At 39.2% G+C, this 24,439-nt stretch overlaps 2 protein-coding genes and 1 non-coding gene across 5 annotated transcripts; all 3 read left to right on the plus strand.

The window, feature by feature from the left end:
- The first annotated feature begins 248 nt into the window (after positions 1-248).
- LOC131301029 (probable E3 ubiquitin-protein ligase ATL44) lies at positions 249-3,828 on the plus strand. The gene is made up of 4 exons (XM_058327122.1): positions 249-387; positions 2,055-2,280; positions 2,429-2,538; positions 3,372-3,828. The coding sequence occupies exons 1-4, from the start codon at positions 277-279 to the stop codon at positions 3,396-3,398; spliced, it is 474 nt and encodes a 157-aa protein (XP_058183105.1). The 5' UTR covers positions 249-276; the 3' UTR covers positions 3,399-3,828.
- A 1,244-nt stretch (positions 3,829-5,072) lies between these two features.
- TRNAI-AAU (transfer RNA isoleucine (anticodon AAU)) lies at positions 5,073-5,146 on the plus strand. The gene has a single exon. It is a non-coding gene; the product is annotated as a tRNA-Ile (tRNA).
- A 2,574-nt stretch (positions 5,147-7,720) lies between these two features.
- On the plus strand, positions 7,721-12,944 carry LOC131301031 (uncharacterized). Of its 3 annotated transcripts, none has more exons than XM_058327125.1 (5): positions 7,721-7,899; positions 8,741-8,908; positions 10,543-10,822; positions 10,973-11,082; positions 12,521-12,943. In XM_058327125.1, the coding sequence occupies exons 1-5, from the start codon at positions 7,891-7,893 to the stop codon at positions 12,536-12,538; spliced, it is 585 nt and encodes a 194-aa protein (XP_058183108.1). In that variant the 5' UTR covers positions 7,721-7,890; the 3' UTR covers positions 12,539-12,943. The 3 variants fall into 3 exon arrangements, with proteins under 3 accessions (XP_058183108.1, XP_058183106.1, XP_058183107.1); XM_058327124.1 differs by having other exon boundaries at positions 7,735-7,899; positions 8,738-8,908; positions 12,521-12,944; XM_058327123.1 differs by lacking the exon at positions 12,521-12,943 and having other exon boundaries at positions 7,732-7,899; positions 10,973-11,373.
- Positions 12,945-24,439: the final 11,495 nt, after the last annotated feature.

Here is a 24,439-nt window from a genome sequence, read left to right on the forward strand (position 1 = left end):
GTTATAGTTACTGATGTTTGGTCTGCCTTTTTGTTGAACATAATTTTTTATTCACCCATGGCCATTCTTGTTGTCAAATTCGGTTGCTGTTCTATCTGGGTTTATCTCGCAGTTATAGGATCCTGAGTTACATAATTGGCTCGATTTTAGCTTGACCATGTATTAATTAGTCTATTTTGCTGGAATTGATTCTGGTTTGATTAGCATTGATTATGATTATTGTGATTCCTTTTCCCTCAGTACAATAGGATTAATGTAGGAATTTGGAGTGGCATTATGGGTTCTCTGTGTAGTTGCTTTCGTGTTCGTGAAGTTGAAGAGAATGTTGAATCCGACAATGGGAATTGCATCTGGTCCAGTTGCTTCTCTCATTACTTTAAAACCAAGGTATGTTCTGAGAGAGTTCATAGCCCCTCAAAATCCTTTCAAATTTTGTCTCAAGACTCTCAACGTTTCCCTATTGTGTGTCTAATAGGTTTTCAATGTTTCCCGATCATTTATGTTCGTCTGTTTACTGTCGAGAAAATTGGTGCTTGAAAATTGTTCTTGAGAAAGTCTTAGTGAAGTGAAGTAAAGGAAAATGAAAAGTATTTTATTACATGTATTCATTTGACGGAAGAAATGTGCGGGGAAGTTAAAAGGCATAGTTTGATTGTGTAGGAAACGAAATTAGTATATAGACAAGATTCCTGCAAAATTTTGTGTTTTTTTGCATACGATGAGTTTTGAGGGAAAACTAATCCTTGTGGAAAAGTTAGAGATATGGGTCCTACAAATTTCTTGCTAACTAATACATTCCTATAATTTCGTTTCATTGTAACTGAACGGGGCCTTAGGTTCTATTACCTACTTAAATGTAGGAATGTTTAGAAGACCGGGTGGAACGGGTAAAAATAGATGCAAAAACTGTCCAAACAGCGCGATTTTTATTTTTTTTGTCATATGTGACATTTGTTTTGTTGTTTTCCTTATTCCCAGAAAGTGTTTTGTCTAATTGCAATCCATGGCAAGATTATTTGCTTAGCTGCCTTGGGAATTTGGAGCTCTGGGGCCCATTTTCTTGTCTAATTCATTACTTGTGAATGTGGCCTTTGACTTCTGCATATTCTTTGCTTCTGGGTAGATCATCCATTCTCCTGCAATATCAGTTTTTTTTTTCCCTTTTTTACTAAAGCAAGTTATTAGGCAGTGTTTGGATATTGGATTTGTTGAGAGCAGCAACCTTAAAGACTTCCTCTGACTAACAACTTTTGATACAACTGATTTTACCAAATCCTGACCTCTTATGTATGTCTCATAACTCTTGAAAAAATGGTTTGGACATCTCAACCAAACACACAATGTAGGTACTTAGCAACAAAAAAAACACACACACACACACAAAATCTATTCACCATACTTAGCCGTGTATACGCCATACGGCATAAATGAATATGGCAGTCCATCACTACATTCGTTACACTATACTCTTAAGTTGCACCTCTTTAACACGTCGACTGAAAACTGAAGTGGTATCCGACCTAATGGTACTTAATGAGAACATTGGAGAACCAAATAATAGGACGAAGGTATCTACTCCCGAAAGGGGTTTCTCGTTATTACGTACTGATCAAGGTTTTAAACAAAGACCGTTACATATCGTATCGGCCGCTGGAACAACTTATACCCCAATCTGTCGTACTAGTAAGCATTTTCTACTTTTTAACTAATAGATATGTTAGTGTCTTGTCACACTCAGAACATTATGAACTTTGCTTTGATGATTGATCCTGCTCAAACATTACGATTTCATTATCCCCTTTTTCTATTAACTTGCTTTTGGCAGCCTATAGAATCTGACTGCCGTTACGAAGCATATATTTGCTTTACTTTTTACAGTTGTAGTTCCAACAGCATCTTTTAGCTGCTTCTTTTTTGTTTCCCACCTTATAGGTCTAACTTCAGTTTCTCTCTTACTCGTTATTTTCGGGCGTACTAAGTCACCGACATTCGAGGAGGTTCGTAGTAATGGTTGTATTTTGTATTACTACTGTATTTTGACTGTTCGTCTGCAGTATGGAGCGTTATTTGGCCGAGTGGAAGAACATGCCGCTCCATCACATTTACCAAATAGTCCGAATATAAACCCAAGAATTAGCAGTATGCCCGGTTCTAGCGATGGAGCGACATCAAAAGAGTCAGAGTCCTCTAAAAAAATTCCCAGGAAAGTTCTAATGGCAGGGAAAGTACGTGTCAATTCTCAACCAGAAGAGGAAGATGACTGCCCTATCTGTCTTGAAGGTAAAATCTACTCGAAGCTAATTTCATTCATCTGGTAAATAGTTCTTTTCTTCTCTAAATAAGGACTTAATACCCAATCTGCAACGCATCAGCAGTTTATCTGTTGTGTTCTATTTTACCTCACTATTTTTTGAATAATTTTCAATAGAGTTTATACCGGATAATCCCAAGATAACTACAGAGTGTCATCACGATTATCACCTCCAATGCATCTTCGAGTGGCAGAAGAGAAGCGAGAAATGCCCAATTTGTGTGCAGGTAATATGTTTCCTCATGTCTTGTTACTCTTTTGTGCACAATTTTATGTGTATTGTGATATGGGCTGATTCTTGCTTAAGATATGTTGCCAGACTATCGTTATGAGACCACAGTTTTAAGTTCTATCCCTGCTTATGTCTAAGAATCGTCCTAGTTCACTACAGTCTACAAAGTAAGTATAATTGTTCGAGAAGCATAATGATAGTTAATTTAGGCAAAAGTATGTAAAGCTTTTCAGTTTACTGACCGTGGAGTTGCAGTTAGGAAAAGGGTGAGGGTTGGGGGTGATAACTGATAACCAGCAAGCCGGTCGTTCAAGGGTGAGTTCTCTACCCAGGTGTTGTATCATATGGCATCAGACGTAGCCTTGAGAGTGGGATGGACGTAACCTAAGCGAGTATGTGACCGGTCAGATGGGTGCGCTTTGCAGGGATTACAATGAACTTTTTCCGGAACAATTACATGAAAAACAGGATCATTGAACAGATGGACATGGGTTGAAAACATGACATTTGAGTCCTTAAACCAAGTCAAAACACGCGACAGTCCACAGTCACAGATGAGTAAGCGAAGTACCACACTTGTTCATAGAATTGCACATGAATTATTTCAATGTTTTTTTTTTTTTTTTGAAACGATGAGTTAATTATTTCAATGTTACCACTTTGTCGAACCTATTTACTTAATTCCTACCTCAGCAAGGAATTTTATAAAAGAGGTGCAATCTGCAAAGATAGTTCAACTACTTTTCTAAGATACACTGACTAGACTGCTACGAATGACTTCATAACAACATTATGAATGTATTAACGATTTTGTTTTCCTCGGGGCAGGTGATGGTATGTGAAGGATTGACGTGATCTTCTTGGCTACAAAAGACCGAAAAAGATGGAAAGATTACGAGGAAAAAAGGAAACAAATCCAGCAAGCTGTGAATGGTCTATATCCTGAAAGCGTTCATCGCGAAAGCTTCTAATTTACCGTAGCTAGCTAATTTTTTGACGGGTGAGGATAAATTTTTGCTCTTCTGTTGATGACATTCTCTATAGCTTACGGCATATATATGGTTGGGCTCAGAAGAACTCATTACAGAGAATCAGGCATGCTTTTGCTTGGTCAATAGATTTCAATTATGCTTTTTCTCTTTTTGTTGGTTGGTTTCTTGAATTTTTCGGATTGGTTTGATTTAGTTGCAATCTTATCACCCGAAGGCCGGTAGGAAAATGAAGGGGAAGTTGGGTTTTGTAAGCATTTGATAATCATATATCGAAACGCAGCAATAATAAATCTTGTGTTGGATTAAAATCAACTTTACTGCCTTAGGCCCCGTTCTAATAAAGTTCTTATTTTTTAAGTAATTATTTTCCGCTTTACGAGACCGGTCATTCTCTCATAGTACATTACCTTTAATTTAAAAAATAAAAATAAGTACTTATTCGTGCCGATCGGAAAAAAAAAAAAAACTACTTTTCTGCCTTAGTAAATCAACTTCCATGTACTATTTCCGAAGTACCCAACAGGAAAAAAATTCAACTTCCATGAACCATTGTTGTGTGGGGCCTTACTTGAGTGGTTTATATAGGTATATGTTAGTTTGGTGATTTTTGTAAAAGATTGATGAATATTGTATTTTACTAAAAAAAAAAATTAATTATTAATATTTAAATTTGGGAGACGGGTGCTATCCAGACTCGAACCAAGTATATGAGTAGAATACCAATTAAGTGCTCAGTTTGCGCCACTGCATTATTGTTTGAACAATTTATTCAAAACTCGTCGGTGGTACAGAGCAATTATTAACATCTAATAAGCAATATGATATGACATAAGGCAAAGTTAAATAATTATTCACATCTAATAAGCAATATGATAGTACGACATAAAGGCAAAGTTAAATAATTATTCGAATCCACGTACATGCCAAATTATTTTTTCGGTACATAACCTGGTACTCCCTCCGTCCCATAATTTTGGTCTCCTGTTGAACTACATCCATTTTTGTACACCGTTCAAAAGATCTCATCGAAATCTATCAAACACGAATCATATTGCACAAAAAATTACTCCATTTATGTAAGTGCATTATTTTTAACCTTAAAAATTGCATGGAGTTTTGTAGGGAACCAAAATTATGGGACAAAGGAGTACTAATTAGTACCAGGGATTATAAAAATACTCCCTCTGTCTCAAAAAGTTAGTCTACTCCAAAAATCAACTTTCATTTTTTTTTCTTAATTTTTGTGAAATAATTCACACTTTATTTTTTTGATAAATGCGCTCCATTCTTGTCTTTTAGTGAGACAATTACAGACAAAAGTTTCACTAAAGAAATAAAAAAGAAAAGAGTGCATTTCTCAACAAAAAAAAAAAAAAAAGTGAAAATCACTGCCCTAATTTTTTTAGAAATTCAAATAAATTATGCATGAACGGATTCCATTTTCTATTCGAACAATATGCATCCTTTCATAGTCGACTGGCTTTTTGGAACGAAGCGGATATAATTAAGATCATTACTTGAATCGGAAAAAGCAGATGGCCTATTAGCTCAGTTGGTTAGAGCGTCATGCTAATAACGCGAAGGTCGCAGGTTCGAGACCTGCATGGGCCACATTTGCTATTTTCTTATCTTTCTTGTTTTCATTGGGCTCACAAAAGCGTGCGGGGGATAAAATTTCTAAACGAGATTGCGAAGTGTATCAGTTGTTTTCTCTAATATATGAACCAGAGATGCTACGGACACCAACCACACACGGGAATCGATGGACCAATTGTGCATAGACCGTCACGCAAGGCCTATTTCAGCACCGCACAAATAGTTCGAATTGTTCGCTAACTTTAAAGAAAAAAACCCGAGTGGACCGATAAAAAATTAGCTCAATCCAACATGTGTAGATGCTCGATCCAAATCATGTAATCTGAAATTGAAAAATTAGATCGAGCACCTACACATGTTTATTGAGTTGATTTTTCACGGGCAGAATTGTTTTTTTTTTTAAATTACATAATGGATCAAATTATTTGTGCAGAATCTGAAGTGAGCCCCGCGTGACGGTCGGTGCACAATCAGTTCCCCATGTGATCGGTGTCCATAGCTTTTACGAATATAAATGACAATTTTTACAGTCCACTTGTTAGTGAAAATTTGTGAGAGAAATTAAAAAAAAAAGGTTTACGTTCAAAGTTACAAATTAATAAAGGAATCTCTATTATAAAACAGAAGGGTGTTAAACAAGTTGTTGGAATTGTTAGAATTCATTTGATCCAAGGGTTGAGAGGCATTCTCCTCATTTCATTAAAAAGTCCATAGTTTTAAGCTAAATTACACAACTGCCATACATGTCTCCTTCATCTCTTTTCCTTCCACGTTTCAAACCCTCTCTCTCTCAAACGTTCTAAACCCCAAATGACCAGTGGACTCCACCGACTCACGGATGCACCTTCTTAGCCAACCCGACTGGTCCCCCTGCCTCACCTAGCAATGGAACGCACCCGGACACAGTGAGCCTGTAGCGCACGACCATCGGAACACCACCATGAAAAACCCCTCTTGGCCCTCTTCCCTCTTTGCTTTTGAGAAGGTATGTTCTTTCGATGTGGCATTAAAGTGCTTTTGAGAAGGTATTAAAGTTCTTAAGTCGGCTCGGATTTCCCTAATTGATGGAATTGGCGGATTCCAACGGAGTTGCAGAGAGGGCGTCCATGGCCGTCGGGTATGCGGCGGGCGGAGAATGAGAATATGGTGGAAAGTAAAGTTTCGCTTACGGACTGCGTAGCTCTCCATCTTACCGCTCAACGTCGATTCGATGTGGCAGCAGAATGCCTACAACGTGTTTGTGAAAATGCATGTGATTGGGTTTTGTGTACTTTTGATTGTGCTACATTTAGTTGAATAATTATAGATTGGGGTCGTTTTTCTTTTGAAGTCGAATAAGTGATGAATGTCGAACTCGGACCGGGCTACATGGATGAAATTGTTGCTTTGTAGAAGAACTCGGACCGAGCTACAAGGAGGCGGCATACAGGGCCAAAGGCTCAGCGGTGACCATATTCAGTAGTAGTATTTTTTCTGTAATAAGGGCCATTGGGATGTGATACATACAAAAACATCTCTATTACAACATTTTCACGTTTCGCGCAGACAGGGCTCATTTTGGATCAATACTTGAAATTGGTTTGTGTTCTTCTATCTCTTGGTTGAGTTTATACACATTCTGTGTAGGGTTGTGATCTGAAAATTGTTTTCCTTTTTTGCTTTGTACTGCTACTTTTTTATCTTATCAAATATGTGCTGAGTTGCAAATGATTGTCGCGGGATAATTCTTTTTTATATCAATAAAAAAAATCTTTGCCATCCAAGAACAATAGGTTAATTTCCAGCAATTTGTAACTATCTAAAAATTTTGTAGCTACCTAAAAATTGAAATAATATTTTGAGCCACTATCAAGATTTAAGAGGTAATTTCAATTTCAATCAAGATGGGTAGTGTCATAGGTACGAGCCGAGGTGAGTAGTGCCGTAGGCATGAGCAAGCACTAGTTTCACTATGAAACAGATGAACTCATTGAGTTGATTCTAAAATTTTATAAGCTATACAATCAACCAATACATAAAGACATACGCTCTACACAAATGTGCATGGTTGTGTATCCCAAGCCTCCAAACAAACACACCTCCCCCCGGGCCTTCTTTTTTTTTGATTTTCATGTTTTTTTTAGGTTTTTTAAAATTGAGAGAGAGAGAGAGAGAGAGAGAGAGAGAGAGAGAGAGATTGATTTTGATTTTAGGGGAATTGTTGGTGATAAAAAAAAAAAACCAATTATGGGCATGCAAAAAAAAATATGGGAGAGAGAACTTATAAAGGCAAATGATTTTCATACTCTTCTTTTATTTATTTGTACTTTATTTTTTAGATTTTATTTATGTGAAATTACTAATAAATTACTCTTACTTCTTGAATCACTTTTTTCATACGAAAGACAATTTGATATTTTCACATGAATAAAGACAAAAAAAAAAACAATAGAGAGAAGAAAAGTACCAACGAATAAAAGGAAAGCGTTAAATTTCTCCTAATTAGTGCTTTGGTCAATTTCTCCTAATTAGTGCTTTGGTCAATTGAATATTAACAATTTGTACCCGAAAAAATGCTATATAAGATAATCATCACATGGGGATGGGGTTAGAGTTTGGATAGGAATAGGATTACTTGCGTTACTTCCCATTAAAAATGAAATCCCAATGGAATTAAGCAACCTGCTACCAAACAGAGCCTTTGTAAATTCTCTCCGAAATCGCCTATACAACCCAACACCGACGCAGAATCCCAGATTCGTAGTAGCTCTCCTCCATGAATGAGAAAGGTGTGTATTCTTGTTCTAATTTCTGGAACTTCCATGTTTGTGATATTTGATTCTTAAACATATCGGAAAAACGAGGATCAGGGTAATGATCAACAGGCAGTGCATGTTATAATTGCTGATGTTTACCCTTCCTATATAGTGTATATATTTGCAAGGACGGACAGAGGGGGCAGATGACTCCGGTCGACTGCCCTAATCACCTTTTGAATTTTTACTGGAATCGTGGTAGTTTTTATCTTAATAACATTAAAATTATACCAATGTTCTGAAAGTCAATAGGCGCTAGTTGGGCGTAGCTAGTCGGGTGGTCGGTCACACTTGAGCTCTGAAGCCTAGTAATCGGCGCATAGCAATTAGTCGGATAGGCCCTGCCAGCGATTAATTCCTTTTTTTTTAAAACACTGAAGTATACTTGTTCGCCCGCCAAACAAAGAGATTTAGAAAAGTGGATATTATTTGAATAGTACTTGGACTATATATATATAAATATGATTTTTGTTTTGGTACTATTTTTACTACTCATATTGGCAAAATTATCATGGACTTTTATAAGATAGGATTTTTTTAATGTTTGCCCACCCAACCTTAGAATCTTGCGTCCGTCCTTGTATACTTTTACGTGATTTTTAGTACAGTCATTTTGTTATTGCGCGATTTATGCTGTCAAATTCGTTGTTAATACCTGTTTTTGTTCTCTTCTGTGTTTATCTCACTGTTATAGGATCCAAAAGTACATAATTGGCTCTACTGTAGTTTATTTTTTGGAAGTAAATAGTTCTGGTTTGTTAGCATTGATTATGATCTTGTGATTCTTTTTCCCCTCGGTACAATGATTAAGCAGCAGCAGAGGTGTAGTGGATGTAAGAATTGGAGTAGCATTATGGATTCTGTGTGTAGTTGCTTTCATGTTCCGGAAGTTGACGAGAATGTTGAATCCAATAGCTCCAACCACAGTGGCGGAGCTAGGATTAAGAAACCCGAGGGGCCGAGTTATAACTTAAAAACTAAGGTATGTTCCATGTATTCATATCCCCTCTCATCCTTTCAAATTTTGTGTAAATGTTTCCCTATAATCTCCATTAGTTTTTGATTATTTACACTAGGTTCTCTTACGTACTCTAAATTTAGGGATTTTTAGAAGACCGGTCCAAACCGGTTAACACCCTAAGCATGTAATTCTTCAATAGGACCATCCGCTCGTGCTCTCAATCATTGTTCCGTGCTCGCACTCTAAATCCTTGCTGTCGCAAATTGTAGTAACTCGAAATATTTTTAGAAGGCACTTTTACACTCGCACTCGCGTACCCGTGCGACCATTAGGTGGCACATTCGATCACATGCGACACATTTGTTTTTTTGTTTTTTTCTTTCTTGATTCTTCTTCCTCTAAGATAATTTGCTTAGCTATGTGGAAAATTACTTGGTGGTTTTGGGGCACCGCCACGTGGTTACCCAACGCCCTTTATCCACCACACAATCCTGTGGGGCCCAGTGCTAAATATATGGACCCCACCGAAATGTGTGGTGGATAAGAGCATTGGGCACCACATGGCGATGCCCCAAGACCACTGAATAATGGCTCTGCAGCGGTGGCCCAATTTCATGTCTAATTCAGTACTTGTGAAGGTTGCCTTTTGACTTTTGCATATACTTTGCTTCTGGCTGGATCATCCATTTTCCTGCAATATCAGTTTTCCCTTAAAGAAAATTACCAGTCCATGTTCAGATATTGGATTTTTGGAGATTTACCACCTTAAGACTTCACTGATTGCTAGCTTGTGATACAAAGAAACCTTTCGGCCACTTTTACAAAATCCTAACCTTTTATGTATTTCATCTTCAGGAACTCTCAAAAAAAAAATTTGTTAGAGCTTGTCCCACATTGTTTAATTATAACCTTGCAAACTAGTATACGAGCTTGGCAGCTTCTCCACTCACTATTCATTGGTTTTGAGTTGGATGCTTTACCAATTGTTATGTTATAACTTATACCTCACAACCACACAATCTACGTGAACAAGTAACTCTGATATAGAATAGCTACTGTTAGTTTGCTACAATACGAAAAATCTATACACCATTCATAGGAGTGTATATGCGATACTCTAATTCATCAGTCTGTCTCTAAGTTGTACATCTTTTACATATTGACTGGAAATTGAAATGGTAAGGATAATTAGAGCATTGGAGAACCAAGTAATTGTGTGATTATGAAGTTATCTCGTTATTATGTACCCCAACAATATCCATTTTTAATTATCGGAACAACTTATACCGCAAACTGTCGTAGTAAGCAGTTTCTACTTTTAACTGCTACATATGTTAAAGAGTGAATTGTCACATTCAGAAAATGATGAACTTTGCTTTGATGATTGATGCTGATAAAACTTTATGATTACGATACGCCTTTTTCATCAACTTGCTTTGTGCTGCCCTAGAGAATCCCACTACTTTACGAAGCATATATTTGCTGAATGTCAAGAGTTCTAGTTACAACAGCATTTGTGACTTTTTCCCTTTTCAACTTATTGGTCTTGCTGGAGTTTCCCTGGTACTTTACTTTTAATGTGGGGAGTCGGAGTATTCATCACTGTCAGTACATTTTGAGGTTTGTAGTGATGGATTTTGTCTGTTTGTCTGCAGTATGGACGATTACCAAATAATCAGAATATAACCCCAAAGATTAGCAGTGGAATGATCATGCAGCTCAGTTCTAATAGTGGAGCGACATCAAAAGCAAGCTATTTGGAGTCCTCTAAGAAATTGCCGGGTAAAGTTCTAATGACAAGTAAAGTTGGACATCTCAATTCTATCTCTGAAGAGGAAGATGATGTCTGCCGACCTGCCGATCAAAAAAAAGACGTCTGCCGACCTGCCAATCAAAAAAAAGATGTCGGCCGACTCTGCGGTACTTGTCTCAAAGGTGAGTCTCTCGAAGCTATTTTTTTAATTAGGCAATTAAATTTTTTTTTTTTTGGCTAAACATGGACTTGCTACCCCAGCTGCAGCACATTAGGAGTTTATCTGGTCTGTTCTATTTTAACTCGCTATATTTTGAATACTATTTTGACAGAGTTTGCACCGATAGATCCTGAGATAACTGCACAGTGTGGTCATATGTATCACCTCAAATGCATGTATGAGTGGCTGGAGAGAAGTGGAAAATGCCCAGTTTGTGCGAAGGTAATATATTTCTTTGTGCTTTGTTACTCTATGCTACGCAGTTTCCTTTACATTCAACATGATATGTGTGTTCCTTGCTTAAGATCCATTGTCAGAGCCAGACTATTTGTATGAAACCACACTTTTAAGTTGTATGTCCGTTAGGTCTCCGAGTTGGCGAAGTACACTACGATGAAAGTATATCTTTTGAGTCATATAATCTACTGATTTGGGGCAAAATTATGTAAAGCTTTCTAGTTTAGATGCTGTTTCTTATTTCTGTGGTTTTATAAGGGTGAGCTTTCTATCCAAGGGATTGCTTCATACGGATACCTACAAAGGCATTGGATACTAGTAGATAAGTGTAGCCGCCAAAACAAGTGACGAATTGCCATCAAGTGAGCATCAATAGAGTGGACCACCATGGACATCGGTTGTAGAAATCATGGTGTGCTAATACCTAATGTCTCGCATGGCGACCAGATGTTCATAACCTATTGGAACTGTGAAGGAACTAGGGGTAACCTTGACCCAAAGTGTTTAACACTCATGTTTTAGAGGAAAATTACGGAAAACAACGAAGCTATAGTGTTCGCATCCTCAAATTATAGAAACTCACATCCGGGGTCAAAGTACCTCTGAGCCGGAACTCTCAAGTTTGGAATCATGGGTGCATCCGCGCTTGGGCACCCTCCTTATGCAAGTCGATTTCAAGGGTGGGTTGAGTTCTCTACCCTAGGATTTATATCAGTGTCTCAATTACCAAGACTCGAACAACTTGTGGCGAAGCTTTGTTGCCACAACAGGTTTCATTCAAATAATTTGGAAGTTGCAATGTACGGGGCTCCTGCACTCCAGGATCTGCGAAGGATTACGTACACACCCTAATTTGGAAGTTGCAAGTTGCAATGTATGGGGCTCCCGCACTCCGGGATCTGCGAAGGATTGCGTACACACCATCGCCCTGCATGTGGAGATGTTTTCGCAAACCACATGCTTCTTGGCATGGATTATAATATACTATTACCTAAACAATTGTATGACAAAACAGGATTGCAGAACCGTTACAGATGGAAATGGGTTTAATCAATCGAGTTCCTATCCAAGTCAAAACACACAATAGTCTACACATGAGTTAGAAAACTATAGCAATGGATACAGAATTGTGCTTGAATAATCCAGATCGATGTTCTATTTTGTCGAGCTTATTTTGTATTTTCGTTACTCAATTTCTACCTCTCCAAGGAATTTTTTGAGAAAGATGCAATTTGCAAAGATAATTTGACTATTCTTTTAAGATACACTCTCTACCTCTAAAATGAGAAGGTATGATGGCTTTATTAATTTTGCCTGGATTTGTATGACGTGCCAGAGACTTCTTAAGATCATCTCTTTATGTCCTTTACCAATGACTTGATAGTTAACATCACGAGTATCTTAATTATTTTGTTTTCCTGAGGCGGTTGATGGTGTTTGATGAAACAACGTGATCTCAACTGCAAAGACCGGAAAAGATAGAAAGGGTGCAAGGAAAAGAAAACGAAAATCCAGCAAACTTTTGAGTTGCCAGCCGGTAGCGCAAAAGTGCATTATGTGAAGCTTCTAATCTACTGTAGGTACCCTTTTTTTTTTTTTTTTTTTACAGGTTTGAGGATAACTTTTCATCATTTGTTAATTAAATTTGCTATAGCAGAGGGTATATGGATGAGCTGAGAAAAACTCGTTACTGGGAATTTAGGCGTGCTTGTGAGCTTGGTCAATAAATTTCAGCAATACTCTTCTCTTATGTTGGTTGTGCGTTTAGTTTTTTTGGCTTGGTTTGCTTTAATGGCAATGTTACAGATGAACTCATTGACTTGTTACTGTTCTTAACTTTCTTTCCCTAACCTAGAGCCCCCAGATATTGCTTAGTTATGAAAAAACCCTGCGTTGAAAATCACGTCAAAAGATAAGCACAAACAAAAATGAAGTCGAACTTAACCAGTTGAACATAATTCGGGTTGAATTCGAGACACCAGTCATAACATCTTTTTTTCGTTATCCTGAATGGGAAACAAGGCATAAAAGAGCACCTCTAAAAGCCCTTATCTTTCTCGATTTCCTGGATAAGCTACGAGTTACTTGAATATTGGCCTCTTTCGGTGGATAAGATCAAATGATTACATATCAAGACACAAATGCTCCTTGATCTGAACTGCAATTCCTTTGGAACTCAATAATAAAATCCATAAAAGGGCATATATACCTACTGTTCAAGGTACTTTCTGCTAATAGAGCACTATCTGTGTTGCATATTTTGCCACGTCCATTTCCAGAACTTGGTCATGTGAAATAAATTTTTGATATCTCGTCTAGGCCAATTTACGCGCATCTTGACTAATCCCGGGGCTCAATCCCACCACTCACTTGCGGAGAGTCCAATTAAAGCTGGCTCTCATACGTATTGGCCCCAAATGAGTTGATAACACATGGGAGGTTCAAACCCAAGACCTTAGGGAGAGCAAACCCCCAAGTCTGACGCCTTGACCACCAAGCCAACCCGTGGAGTTAATGCAAAATCTAAATTGGTGGGCCAAATGTTGATATTGTATATATATAGAAGTGATATTTTGTCCTATCCCTCCCTCTAGATTGCATGTTTTAATTCATTTGATCTTCTTGTGCATAGAAAGACAGACTGTAATGGTCTCAATGGAGGGACAACTCCTTGTTCATTAGTGTCTCAACTTGAGGGACAAGGCTGGGCCCTTGTGCCCCTGTTCGAGACCTTTCTAAGTGCTGTACTTAGCCCAAGTTGTGACCCTGCTAGCTAGTGCTAGCAGACAAAGGTAAAGGTGGGTCAGTTTCACAAAAGCCTTAGAGAACATCTGCTCAGCTCTACTGGCATTTGAGGAGTGGTAGTCACCTCGCGATCAGGAGTCTACAAAGTCTTTGGTCCAGGTTCAACCAACACCACGTGTTATCAATTCATGTATAATTAGGCCAGTTTATAGTTCACATGGGACTTTGTCCCGGCTTTAATTGGGTTCCCTCATCGTAAACGGTGAGATTAGTCACCCGAACTCTTGTGGTTTCTTTTTGTCAAAGGTTCAAGTGACGACAGGAAAGCCGCCGCCTCCTCTGTTCGCCTGATATTGCTCAAACGCAGAACCAATCAGGAGAATCCCAGTAGAGTTTTAAACGATGAAAAGAAAGAAAAAAAAAAAACCACCTGTTAACATGCAATCTTCAATGTGAAGAGCCAACAACCCACTTTGGATTTGTTTGTTTTGTCATGGGAGTGATGGTGATATGATAATTAAGGGCACAAGACCTAGAACTAAGGGCATGAGATGGGACTATTGGGAGAACCATAACCATGGAATGTGACTTTTGAAATGCATGGCGCCTAGCTACAGAAAAACAACCAACCATGTTTATCACTATAGGCATCTTCCCCTTTTTTTGTGTGGAATAAAATCCAGGTTTTTGATTGATTGATGGTTGTTTTTCTTTATCTTTATCACTATAGGCCCATACTTATCTACTCCAGCGGGCTGCTTCTTATGCCTGTGAAATCAAGATCATCGTAGCCGTCCGTCCGATATGCTTATATTTTCACTTTATGACCATTTATTTGGTAATAATTGGATGCCAGATAGTCTTGTGCCCCTTTTTTTTAACAGAAGCAAATGGTTGCATTCATGAAAATTCTTCCGGCACTGGACAACTATTTTAATCGGAAGTGCAGACTAAGAAACTACGACACAAATCTACCAAGCGAAAGATAAACAAATGACAACAAGAAAAGGAGGAGGAAAAACTCATGCCTAAATATACACGAGTCTGAATTGACAGTGAAAATGAATGTTCAATTATTTCCGTTTGACCAAAAAAAGAAAAGAAAATGAATGTTCAATTGAACCATCCAAGTCTATTGAACATATAAATGATGATTGTTACACATCGGATGTGGAAGTAATTGCCATCGTGCCGTGTGCCATCCCATGCAGGGTTTGGGCATGCACGTGCATGTGGTCACAAAACCCGAGTCTCTGACTATGATGCTCCCAAATGCTCCCAAGTCATTTTTTAAAAAAATTCTATGATAAGTATTGACCGCAACATGGTAAGTGTTGTCAACAAGTAATAATGGACTCATAAATTTGACAAAGTAGGGGCAAAAATTTTCTTTGTAACCATAATATATGAGTTACAGTTAAGCACATTCACACCAAAATAATTTTAGCATTCATAATAAAGTAACAATTTTAAAATATGTGTGTGTGTGTGTGTATATATATATATATTAATAACCAGCTACTTAGGCAAACTTGCGCACCTTGATTATATGCGTTAAAACAAAATTATCACATGTTTATCATCTATTTTCCTATTATTAACTTTACGAGAACAAGTTTTGGGAACCAAAAATATACAAATGTAATGTGCGGGTTCATATTTTGTACTACACAAATGATCGGAGACATTGTGTGTGTGTGTGTGTGTGGGGGGGGGGGGGGGGGGGGAATTTTGGAAAAGAAACCTTATGGAAATGGGGGACTTGAACACACATACTCATGTTCCCAAAGTCAACATCTTACCACTACACCAAACAATGCTTACTTGCATGTAATCGAAATATATAATATATATACAAAATCGGAAAAAAAAAATTAAAAAGGTGTGGAGCATGTGACCCCACTTGCCCTAAGGTGCAGGTCCGCCACTGTCAACAAGTATAGTAAGTTTTTCTTAAGAAAGTATAGCCATGTAATATATTAACACCCCTTTTGTTAAACCTGTTAAGCTATGGGATTAGATTGCCAATCCTAAGGGATTATGAATCCCTTGTTTGTTAACTCAAAACAACTTCAGACTCCTAATCCCATGGACAACCAATCCGGCCAAATAGGGGTATTGGTAATACCCCGGTAGACATGGTATTCATGGTCCTGTCCCTTGGGACTAAATTATGTTGACCAAATTGTCCTCATTTGGTTCTTCGACTATCTTAGGGCTCATATATGAAAGCCATTGAGCCAAAAAATAATTATGACCATTTAAGATGAAACGATCAAAAAAATAAGATATTCGCACTAGTTCAAATGGATTGAAAATTGGAGAATTTAGTTTTTTAGACAGTTTATATACTCTCTCCGTCCCTTTTTAAATGTCATACTTCGTAACTCCAACTTATTAAAAAAACATCATCATTATACCTTTCACATCAGCTTTTTCCTCCACTTTTCCTACTTACCCATCATCATTACACTTTTTACTCCCTAACTTTTCAAAATGGAATCTACTTGTAACGCCCCGAAATTTGGGTACGTTAAATAAAACATTTTATTGAAATAAAAACTGAGTCTGGCTCTTTTATTACAACAAAAACATGAAAAGGAGTACTTTTATTACAAACGGAAGGAAACTAAGGCTCCTAATCTACAGCTCCGTTTGTTCTTCCATCACAGCTAGCTCCTCGGCTCCGAAGGCTTCCAAGGTGTAAAGCTCGCCCTGCTCATCTATGAGATCTGACATATTATACCCGTGTCGCCACCGGTATAATATGCCAGGGTCACCAAAAAGGCAACACCGTGAGCCAAAAAGCTCAATAGAACTATCCAAACCCTCTAACCCTTAACTTATGAACGAAGAACATAATAACAACAATTCCACTTAAATCATGCATATAGTCCATACAAATATTCGATTCTACAATCCTTACTTGACTAACGTTGTGTTCATTACTTGGACTTGTCGTAGACTGTGTTTCTTTTTCTTCACTTTCCTTTTTACCCAAAAACTCCTTTTTAACTCACCCAACCTCGGTTCCGCCGCGCCGGTTTCCCGAGTATCCTCACAATGGTTCCGCCGCGCCGGGTTCCCATTGGCACACAACCGCATTGGCTCCGTACCGCGGATAACCAAGCACACACCCAACCTCGGTTCCGCCGCGCCGGGTTCCCGAGTATCCTCACAATGGTTCCGCCGCGCCGGGTTCCCATTGGCATACACACACACAACTCACATAATGCACCCAAAACCGGTCATTATGTAGTTTCAAAATATTTCCTCCCTCGGATACACATTTTTATCTTCGTTAACACACCCTAGGTGCCATGTCTCTATTCTCTTGGTTTTCGTGTCACGTTACATACATAGACTCCGTGGTGTAGGACTTTCCACATAACGAGCATTGATAAAATTAAAATGAATACAACAATATTATCCAACTCTTGACCACATAACATGTTTGAATCACAACAACAACATCATTCATCCCACTCATTTTTAAACAAAGATAACCTTATCTACATAAGCTTTAATGAACAAAGTTACTTTCAAATGAACTTATTTTTGAGTTATGATACAAAACTACTTATACTTAGGGATAGAGATAAGAAGTTACTACCGGGATGGAAGTTAAGGAAATCCTACCTTGCTTCTTGGCGGTAGTAGTTGGCTAAGAAGATTCCGTCGTCGGTTTTGGATTTCGGCGGCGTAACGGCGTCGGTTTGCTTCGAAAGGAAGAGAGTTGATCTTTTCTCTTCCTAGAAACAACTTTCTAACTAACTAAGCTACTTTAAAAGATCTAACGGTGGTTTTGGGAGGTGGTTTGGTGGTTTCTTTCAAGAACACTCAAGAACACAAGAAAAGAAGAACTTTGAAAGCAAGAACTTTTGGAATTTCTAGAGAGAAGTGAGAGCAATGGTTTGAGGTGTGAGTTCAAAGCATGAAATGGCTTCTATTTATAGGCCAAGCTCTCCCTCTCTCACTCCTTGGCCGGCCCCTCTGTTGTTCACTATGCCCGGATGCAACAGTCCTCCAGGGTTGGTTGCTTTGAGCTGAGGTGAATGGCTTGGTCGGGTAAGGTCCACGGTTGTTGTTGGGTGGCTGGGTGCGGATTGGCCCGCCAGTGTTGCCCGTTGCCTTCCTCCATCGAGTCTTGAAGTCAGCCTCCTCGCTTTCCAGGCGGAGGGCACACTGAACCACACCATTATAGGTGGTAAAGGCTTGTGCCACTACGGCCCTTCGAGCAGTAGTCAGCCCCCACTCGAATCTCCTTGCCTTACTGCCTTCTGTTGCCACAGCAGTTGGGGCGTAACGGGACAGCTCTTCAAACTTGGCCGCGTACTGGGTCACGGTCATTGTCCCTTGTTTCAGGTTCATGAATTCCTGCTCCTTGGCTAGGCGAAGGGGTGTAGGGAAGTATTTGTCGAGGAAAAGGGTTTCAAACTCGGCAAATGTCATGGTGGCAATGGCATGGGTGGCTTCCATCAACTCCCACCAGTAACGAGCTTCTCCCTTCAGCTGGTAAGTGGCTAAGGCCACACGGTCTCCGTTCCGGGTGATCTCCAAGGTGTCCAGGATCACCTTGGTTTCTTTCAGCCAGGCTTCCGCCACGGTAGGGTTAGGATCTCCATTGAAGGTCGGGGGTCGACGCTTGCAGAATTCATTCATCGCCCGGGTGCGGGTCATTGGTCCATCATCGTGGTTTTGGTTATGGCGGTTAGCGTTCATGGCGGTTACGAGTGCTCGCATGACTTGAGCTAGGTCGGTGTTAGTGTTCGAGGATTCTCCGTTCTCGTATCCTAGTCCGCTGCGTCGGTTCACCATCTACGAGTAAAAATTGTACGGGGGCGGTTTAGTCTACTTAAAACATTTTCTTTGGTACACGCAATCTTATCATATAACACGCAATAGTAAAAAGCAAGCTTTTCATTGATAAGCAAGAAATTACAATCATAAGCATAGAGTTCTACTATAAAACAAGTAGATTGAAAATGAGATTCCTACTACAAGATGAAATGATCCTACTACATGGTTCTTCTAGCTTTAGCGCTTCAAGGGCAACTCAAACTATCAAAACCTTATTCTAACACTACTACTCTACTGACGAGGTAGAATGAGTCCGAATGACTCTCTCAGCTGCTCCATCCACTCCTTCTCCCGGATCTCGAGCCAACGTTCTCCCTCGCGGTGAATCTTCTCCGCAAGTTCCCTCAGTGGTGAGTCCTGAGGATCGAGCGCCAAGTACTGATCCTCGCTGGTGTAGGGTGTCATTACAACTATCTCGTATAGCTGTTCACCGGTCTCGGGGTCACGAACTCCCAAGTGTGGGATGGGAATAGGGCTCTCAGGTGATATCAAGGTCTTGTAGTACAGCAGGTCTGCTACGGTGATAAGGGTACGGCAATCCATATCTACAATAAGGAAGTTATATATTAGACTTAAGATGGTGGAATGCAATCGCATGCATACAATTTAAACATAAACAGTGATCAAGTCTAATAGAAGCACAAGTCTCTTATTTCATAATAAACAGGTACAACATAGAAGGCTTTGCTAGTCACAACTTCCTACTAGAACTGATTACATAGACAGAAAAAGTCCCACTACTTCTTAAGCTTCCTTAATTACTCTAGAAAATCCTAGGGAACTCCATCCGATAAGCGCCTATGTCGGTCTCAAAAGGTGGTGGTGGCACGTCTCCGGAGTCAGTGGCTATATCCATGACTTCGGGTTCCGCTCCTAGGAATGCTTCTGCCTCCTCATCGGATTCCCAATCTTCGTCATCGGTCGGTGCATCGAGATCGGGTCCGTTCATCGCTTGCTCCCAATCTTCTTCGTCGCTGAATTCTTCGGGGTCCTCTTCCGGATCTTCCTCGGGGTCCTCTTCCGGTTCTCCAGCAATCATGTTGATGGGTGGGATCATCGGAATCTGGGCGAGGGCAGCTCCCGCATTGTCCTCTCCATTTCCCTCAATTAGGAATTCTACGTCGTTGGGAGGTGCTATTTGGACTAGAACTGGTGCCGCTTCGACATCACCTCCTCCCTCGGGAAGTATGATCGAGCTATGTTCTCGGTAGTAGTCATTGGTGTAAGGAAAGGCATAAGGAAAGTAAGGATCTTCTATCAGCTGGTTTGTCATCGACCTTAGGGTACTCGCGAGATGGTGTGCTTCGGCTAGCAGGTTGATTTGGTATGCACTCAAGTGATTCATCTACAAGGAAAAATTTCTATTAGTCAAGTTTTTGAAAAGAAGTTTTAGTAAAACTTAGAGAAAACTTTTTAGGTTTCTACATTCCACATTCGATATTTGATTTAAGTCATCATCCAATTGTTCGGGAATTCCCAGCTCGGCCGTACTGCCAATTTTCATGCCTTGCTTCAATCCGAAGATTGTTTTGACAGAATTCCACCCAATTTGGGACGGTAAACTTAAATTCAATTTACGTTTGTGCAACGGTCCACTTAGTGTGTGGTTCTACCCATTCTACCCATGGCCGAGGTTTTGAACCTAAAGCTTTGATACCAAGTTGTAACGCCCCGAAATTTGGGTACGTTAAATAAAACATTTTATTGAAATAAAAACTGAGTCTGGCTCTTTTATTACAACAAAAACATGAAAAGGAGTACTTTTATTACAAACGGAAGGAAACTAAGGCTCCTAATCTACAGCTCCGCTTGTTCTTCCATCACAGCTAGCTCCTCGGCTCCGAAGGCTTCCAAGGTGTAAAGCTCGCCCTGCTCATCTATGAGATCTGACATATTATACCCGCGTCGCACCGGTATAATATGCCAGGGTCACCAAAAAGGCAACACCGTGAGCCAAAAAGCTCAATAGAACTATCCAAACCCTCTAACCCTTAACTTATGAACGAAGAACATAATAACAACAATTCCACTTAAATCATGCATATAGTCCATACAAATATTCGATTCTACAATCCTTACTTGACTAACGTTGTGTTCATTACTTGGACTTGTCGTAGACTGTGTTTCTTTTTCTTCACTTTCCTTTTTACCCAAAAACTCCTTTTTAACTCACCCAACCTCGGTTCCGCCGCGCCGGTTTCCCGAGTATCCTCACAATGGTTCCGCCGCGCCGGGTTCCCATTGGCACACAACCGCATTGGCTCCGTACCGCGGATAACCAAGCACACACCCAACCTCGGTTCCGCCGCGCTGGGTTCCCGAGTATCCTCACAATGGTTCCGCCGCGCCGGGTTCCCATTGGCATACACACACACAACTCACATAATGCACCCAAAATCGGTCATTATGTAGTTTCAAAATATTTCCTCCCTCGGATACACATTTTTATCTTCGTTAACACACCCTAGGTGCCATGTCTCTATTCTCTTGGTTTTCGTGTCACGTTACATACATAGACTCCGTGGTGTAGGACTTTCCACATAACGAGCATTGATAAAATTAAAATGAATACAACAATATTATCCAACTCTTGACCACATAACATGTTTGAATCACAACAACAACATCATTCATCCCACTCATTTTTAAACAAAGATAACCTTATCTACATAAGCTTTAATGAACAAAGTTACTTTCAAATGAACTTATTTTTGAGTTATGATACAAAACTACTTATACTTAGGGATAGAGATAAGAAGTTACTACCGGGATGGAAGTTAAGGAAATCCTACCTTGCTTCTTGGCGGTAGTAGTTGGCTAAGAAGATTCCGTCGTCGGTTTTTGATTTCGGCGGCGTAACGGCGTCGGTTTGCTTCGAAAGGAAGAGAGTTGATCTTTTCTCTTCCTAGAAACAACTTTCTAACTAACTAAGCTACTTTAAAAGATCTAACGGTGGTTTTGGGAGGTGGTTTGGTGGTTTCTTTCAAGAACACTCAAGAACTCAAGAAAAGAAGAACTTTGGAAGCAAGAACACTAAGAAATTCTAGAGAGAAGTTGGAGCAAAGTGAGAATGTGTGAGTTTAAGCTTGGAGTGAGCTTCTATTTATAGGCAAGGCTCTCCCTCTCTCCCTCTTTGGCCGGCCCCTCTCTCTCTCTCTCTATGTCACACTTTATTTCACATGTCATGCTTTGATTGAAAGGTTGGAAGCTAAATTGGTAGGCTTGCATGGCTATGTTAGTCCTTGGATGGGATTCTTGGAAGATTTGTTGCCATGGAGGAGACATGGGTACAAGATTCTTGGTTTAAACAAATGAAATTGGTACAAAGGAGGACAATGGAGGAAGATATGGAAGATATACATCTTCAATTTTTGAAAAGATGAAGAATCACCAAGTACAAGTCACATCTTTCTTCTTCTTCCTTCCTTCTTCCTTCTCTCTCTCTCCCTCTCCTTCTCTCTCTCTCGGCCTCTCTCTCTCTCTCCCTCTCGGCTATCTCTCTCCCCTCTCCTCTATCTCTCTCTCTCCCATGTACTAGCTATATACATATGTATATATATGTACAAACATGTAAGAATACAAATAAATATAGGGTACTTTTGTATAAAAGGGTAATTTAGTCTTAAAGGGTCAAGATTTTTCCCAATAAACAAATATAAAGTACGAGTACTTTAATTAATAAAATAATGTACTTTTGTACTCCCGGGAATCTTAACAAAACATTAGTTTAATGGGTTAAGTACTTTGGTTGAAAGATGAGCCTATTACCCAATGGTTAATAGAATCCCTAATGGTTATTATCCAATGGATAATAAGGTACGGGTACTTTAAATATTAAACTATGTTTTGGAAATGACTACATGTCCTTTTGTAAAATCCCATGGTTATATATATATATATATATATATATATATATATATATATATATATATATATATATATATATATATATATATATGTACTTACCAAATAAAATAAAGAGAATGCTTTTGTCCAATGGGTAAAGATTACCCTAATGGTTATTATCCAATGGTCCAAGGTTACTTGGGTACTTTTATTAGTAAAGTAATTTGAAAAGTACTTTTCAAAATAATTATAAATGTCAATCATAGTACTTTGCTAAAATCCTTCAAAATCCTTTTAATATAAAGAAATGGGTTTCTTTTATCCAATAGATAATAATTCCCCTAACATCTATCGTCCAATGGATAAAGAATAAAACCAAAATAATAAAAGAAAATAATTAAACAATTACTAGTCTAAGGTTCAAAAGGTTCAAAAGGTCCAAGATGGGCAAAATGGTCCATCTTCGGTTGGGGAAACGTAACTAGGTGACTTTCTAGTTTGGTTACTCCATCGAGCCGGTTAGAAGCTAACTAGGCTTGCTAGGTCGGACTAAGTAGTCGAGAAACGATTCTCGAGGGTCCAAAGTGCGATTAGGGTTTCTAGTCGAGAATTACGATGATAAGGCGATCGATTGCTTAAATACAAACCACAAGAAAATCAAATAAGAACATCAACGAGAAATTAAGAAATTTCAATAACAACGAGATTTTTATTGCACGAAAAATCGGAGTTGTTACACTATTTTTAGGGACAAAATAGACAATGTACCAATTTTTACCCACTAACTTTACCAAATGGACACTTATTAATGGACAGCCCAAAATGGAATACTGAACTATAATAAAAAGACGGAGGGAGTATTAAAAATATGGTTAAAAAATTAAGTGCTACAATTTTCAATCCGTTTGAACCGGTGCGAAGATTTTATTTTTTTGATCATTTTATCCTAAAGGATCATAATTATTTTTTTGCTCTAGGGCTCTCATAAGATTGCTATCCTTCAATTTTGCATAAGGGCAAAAATGAAAATGTATACTATCAATCCAATCCTATTCCATGGAAACAAACATGATATTAATAATCCTATCATATAATTTCATCCCAAACAAACATACTCATTACTAATCCCTTCTCATTACAAACTCTCTCTCTTTAAAAAAAACTTCTCACCTCCTCCTTATCTCTAACCCTTTTTCTCTCCTGCCCTGCCGCCGCCGGGGGGGGGGGGGAGATTTCCTCCTTTCATCCTCCCTCGGGCCTCCCTTAATTTTATTTTCCCCCTCTCCTAACTTCTCTCTCCCTCCCAATCCCCCGTTTTCTGCCGTTTCAACCTTTTTCCGACGCCGATCGCACCTGTTTTGCCGTTTCCCCGTCTGTTCCTTCCTTGGTTGGTTCTGATCAGGGCCGGCCCTGGGGGAGGCCCACCAAGCGTCCGCCTTGGGCCTCCCCGTTTTGGCCCAATTATAGGGCCCCGAAAACTTAGAATATATTATATATTTTGTATGTGAGATATTTTACAAATGGGCAAAGGTAGCACGGTGGTAAGTTTCTTGCTCTTTAACCACAAGGTCATGAGTTCGATCCCAGCGCCTTTGATGTTTTGGTGAAAGTTGTACAAAAAACTGCCATAAATCTGCTGCTATCAAGACTTGAACTCAAGTCCTAAGGGTGGAGAAACATCTTCCAACGGCTAAGCCACTGAGCCATGGGGCAATTTTGTTTCTCAAATCAAACAGCTAATACATATAGCAAAAAATGAGGGGCCCCATTTTCTAATCCCGACTAGGGCCTCGAAATTGTCAGGGTCGGGCCTGGTTCTAATCTCGTTGCCTAACGGCCAGGTGCTTTGGATTTCAGGTGGCGTTCTCCATTTGGGCATTTTGGGTTCTCC

This window comes from Rhododendron vialii, chromosome 9a (assembly GCF_030253575.1).
Source record: "Rhododendron vialii isolate Sample 1 chromosome 9a, ASM3025357v1".
In the NCBI taxonomy this organism is placed as follows: Eukaryota; Viridiplantae; Streptophyta; class Magnoliopsida; order Ericales; family Ericaceae; genus Rhododendron; species Rhododendron vialii.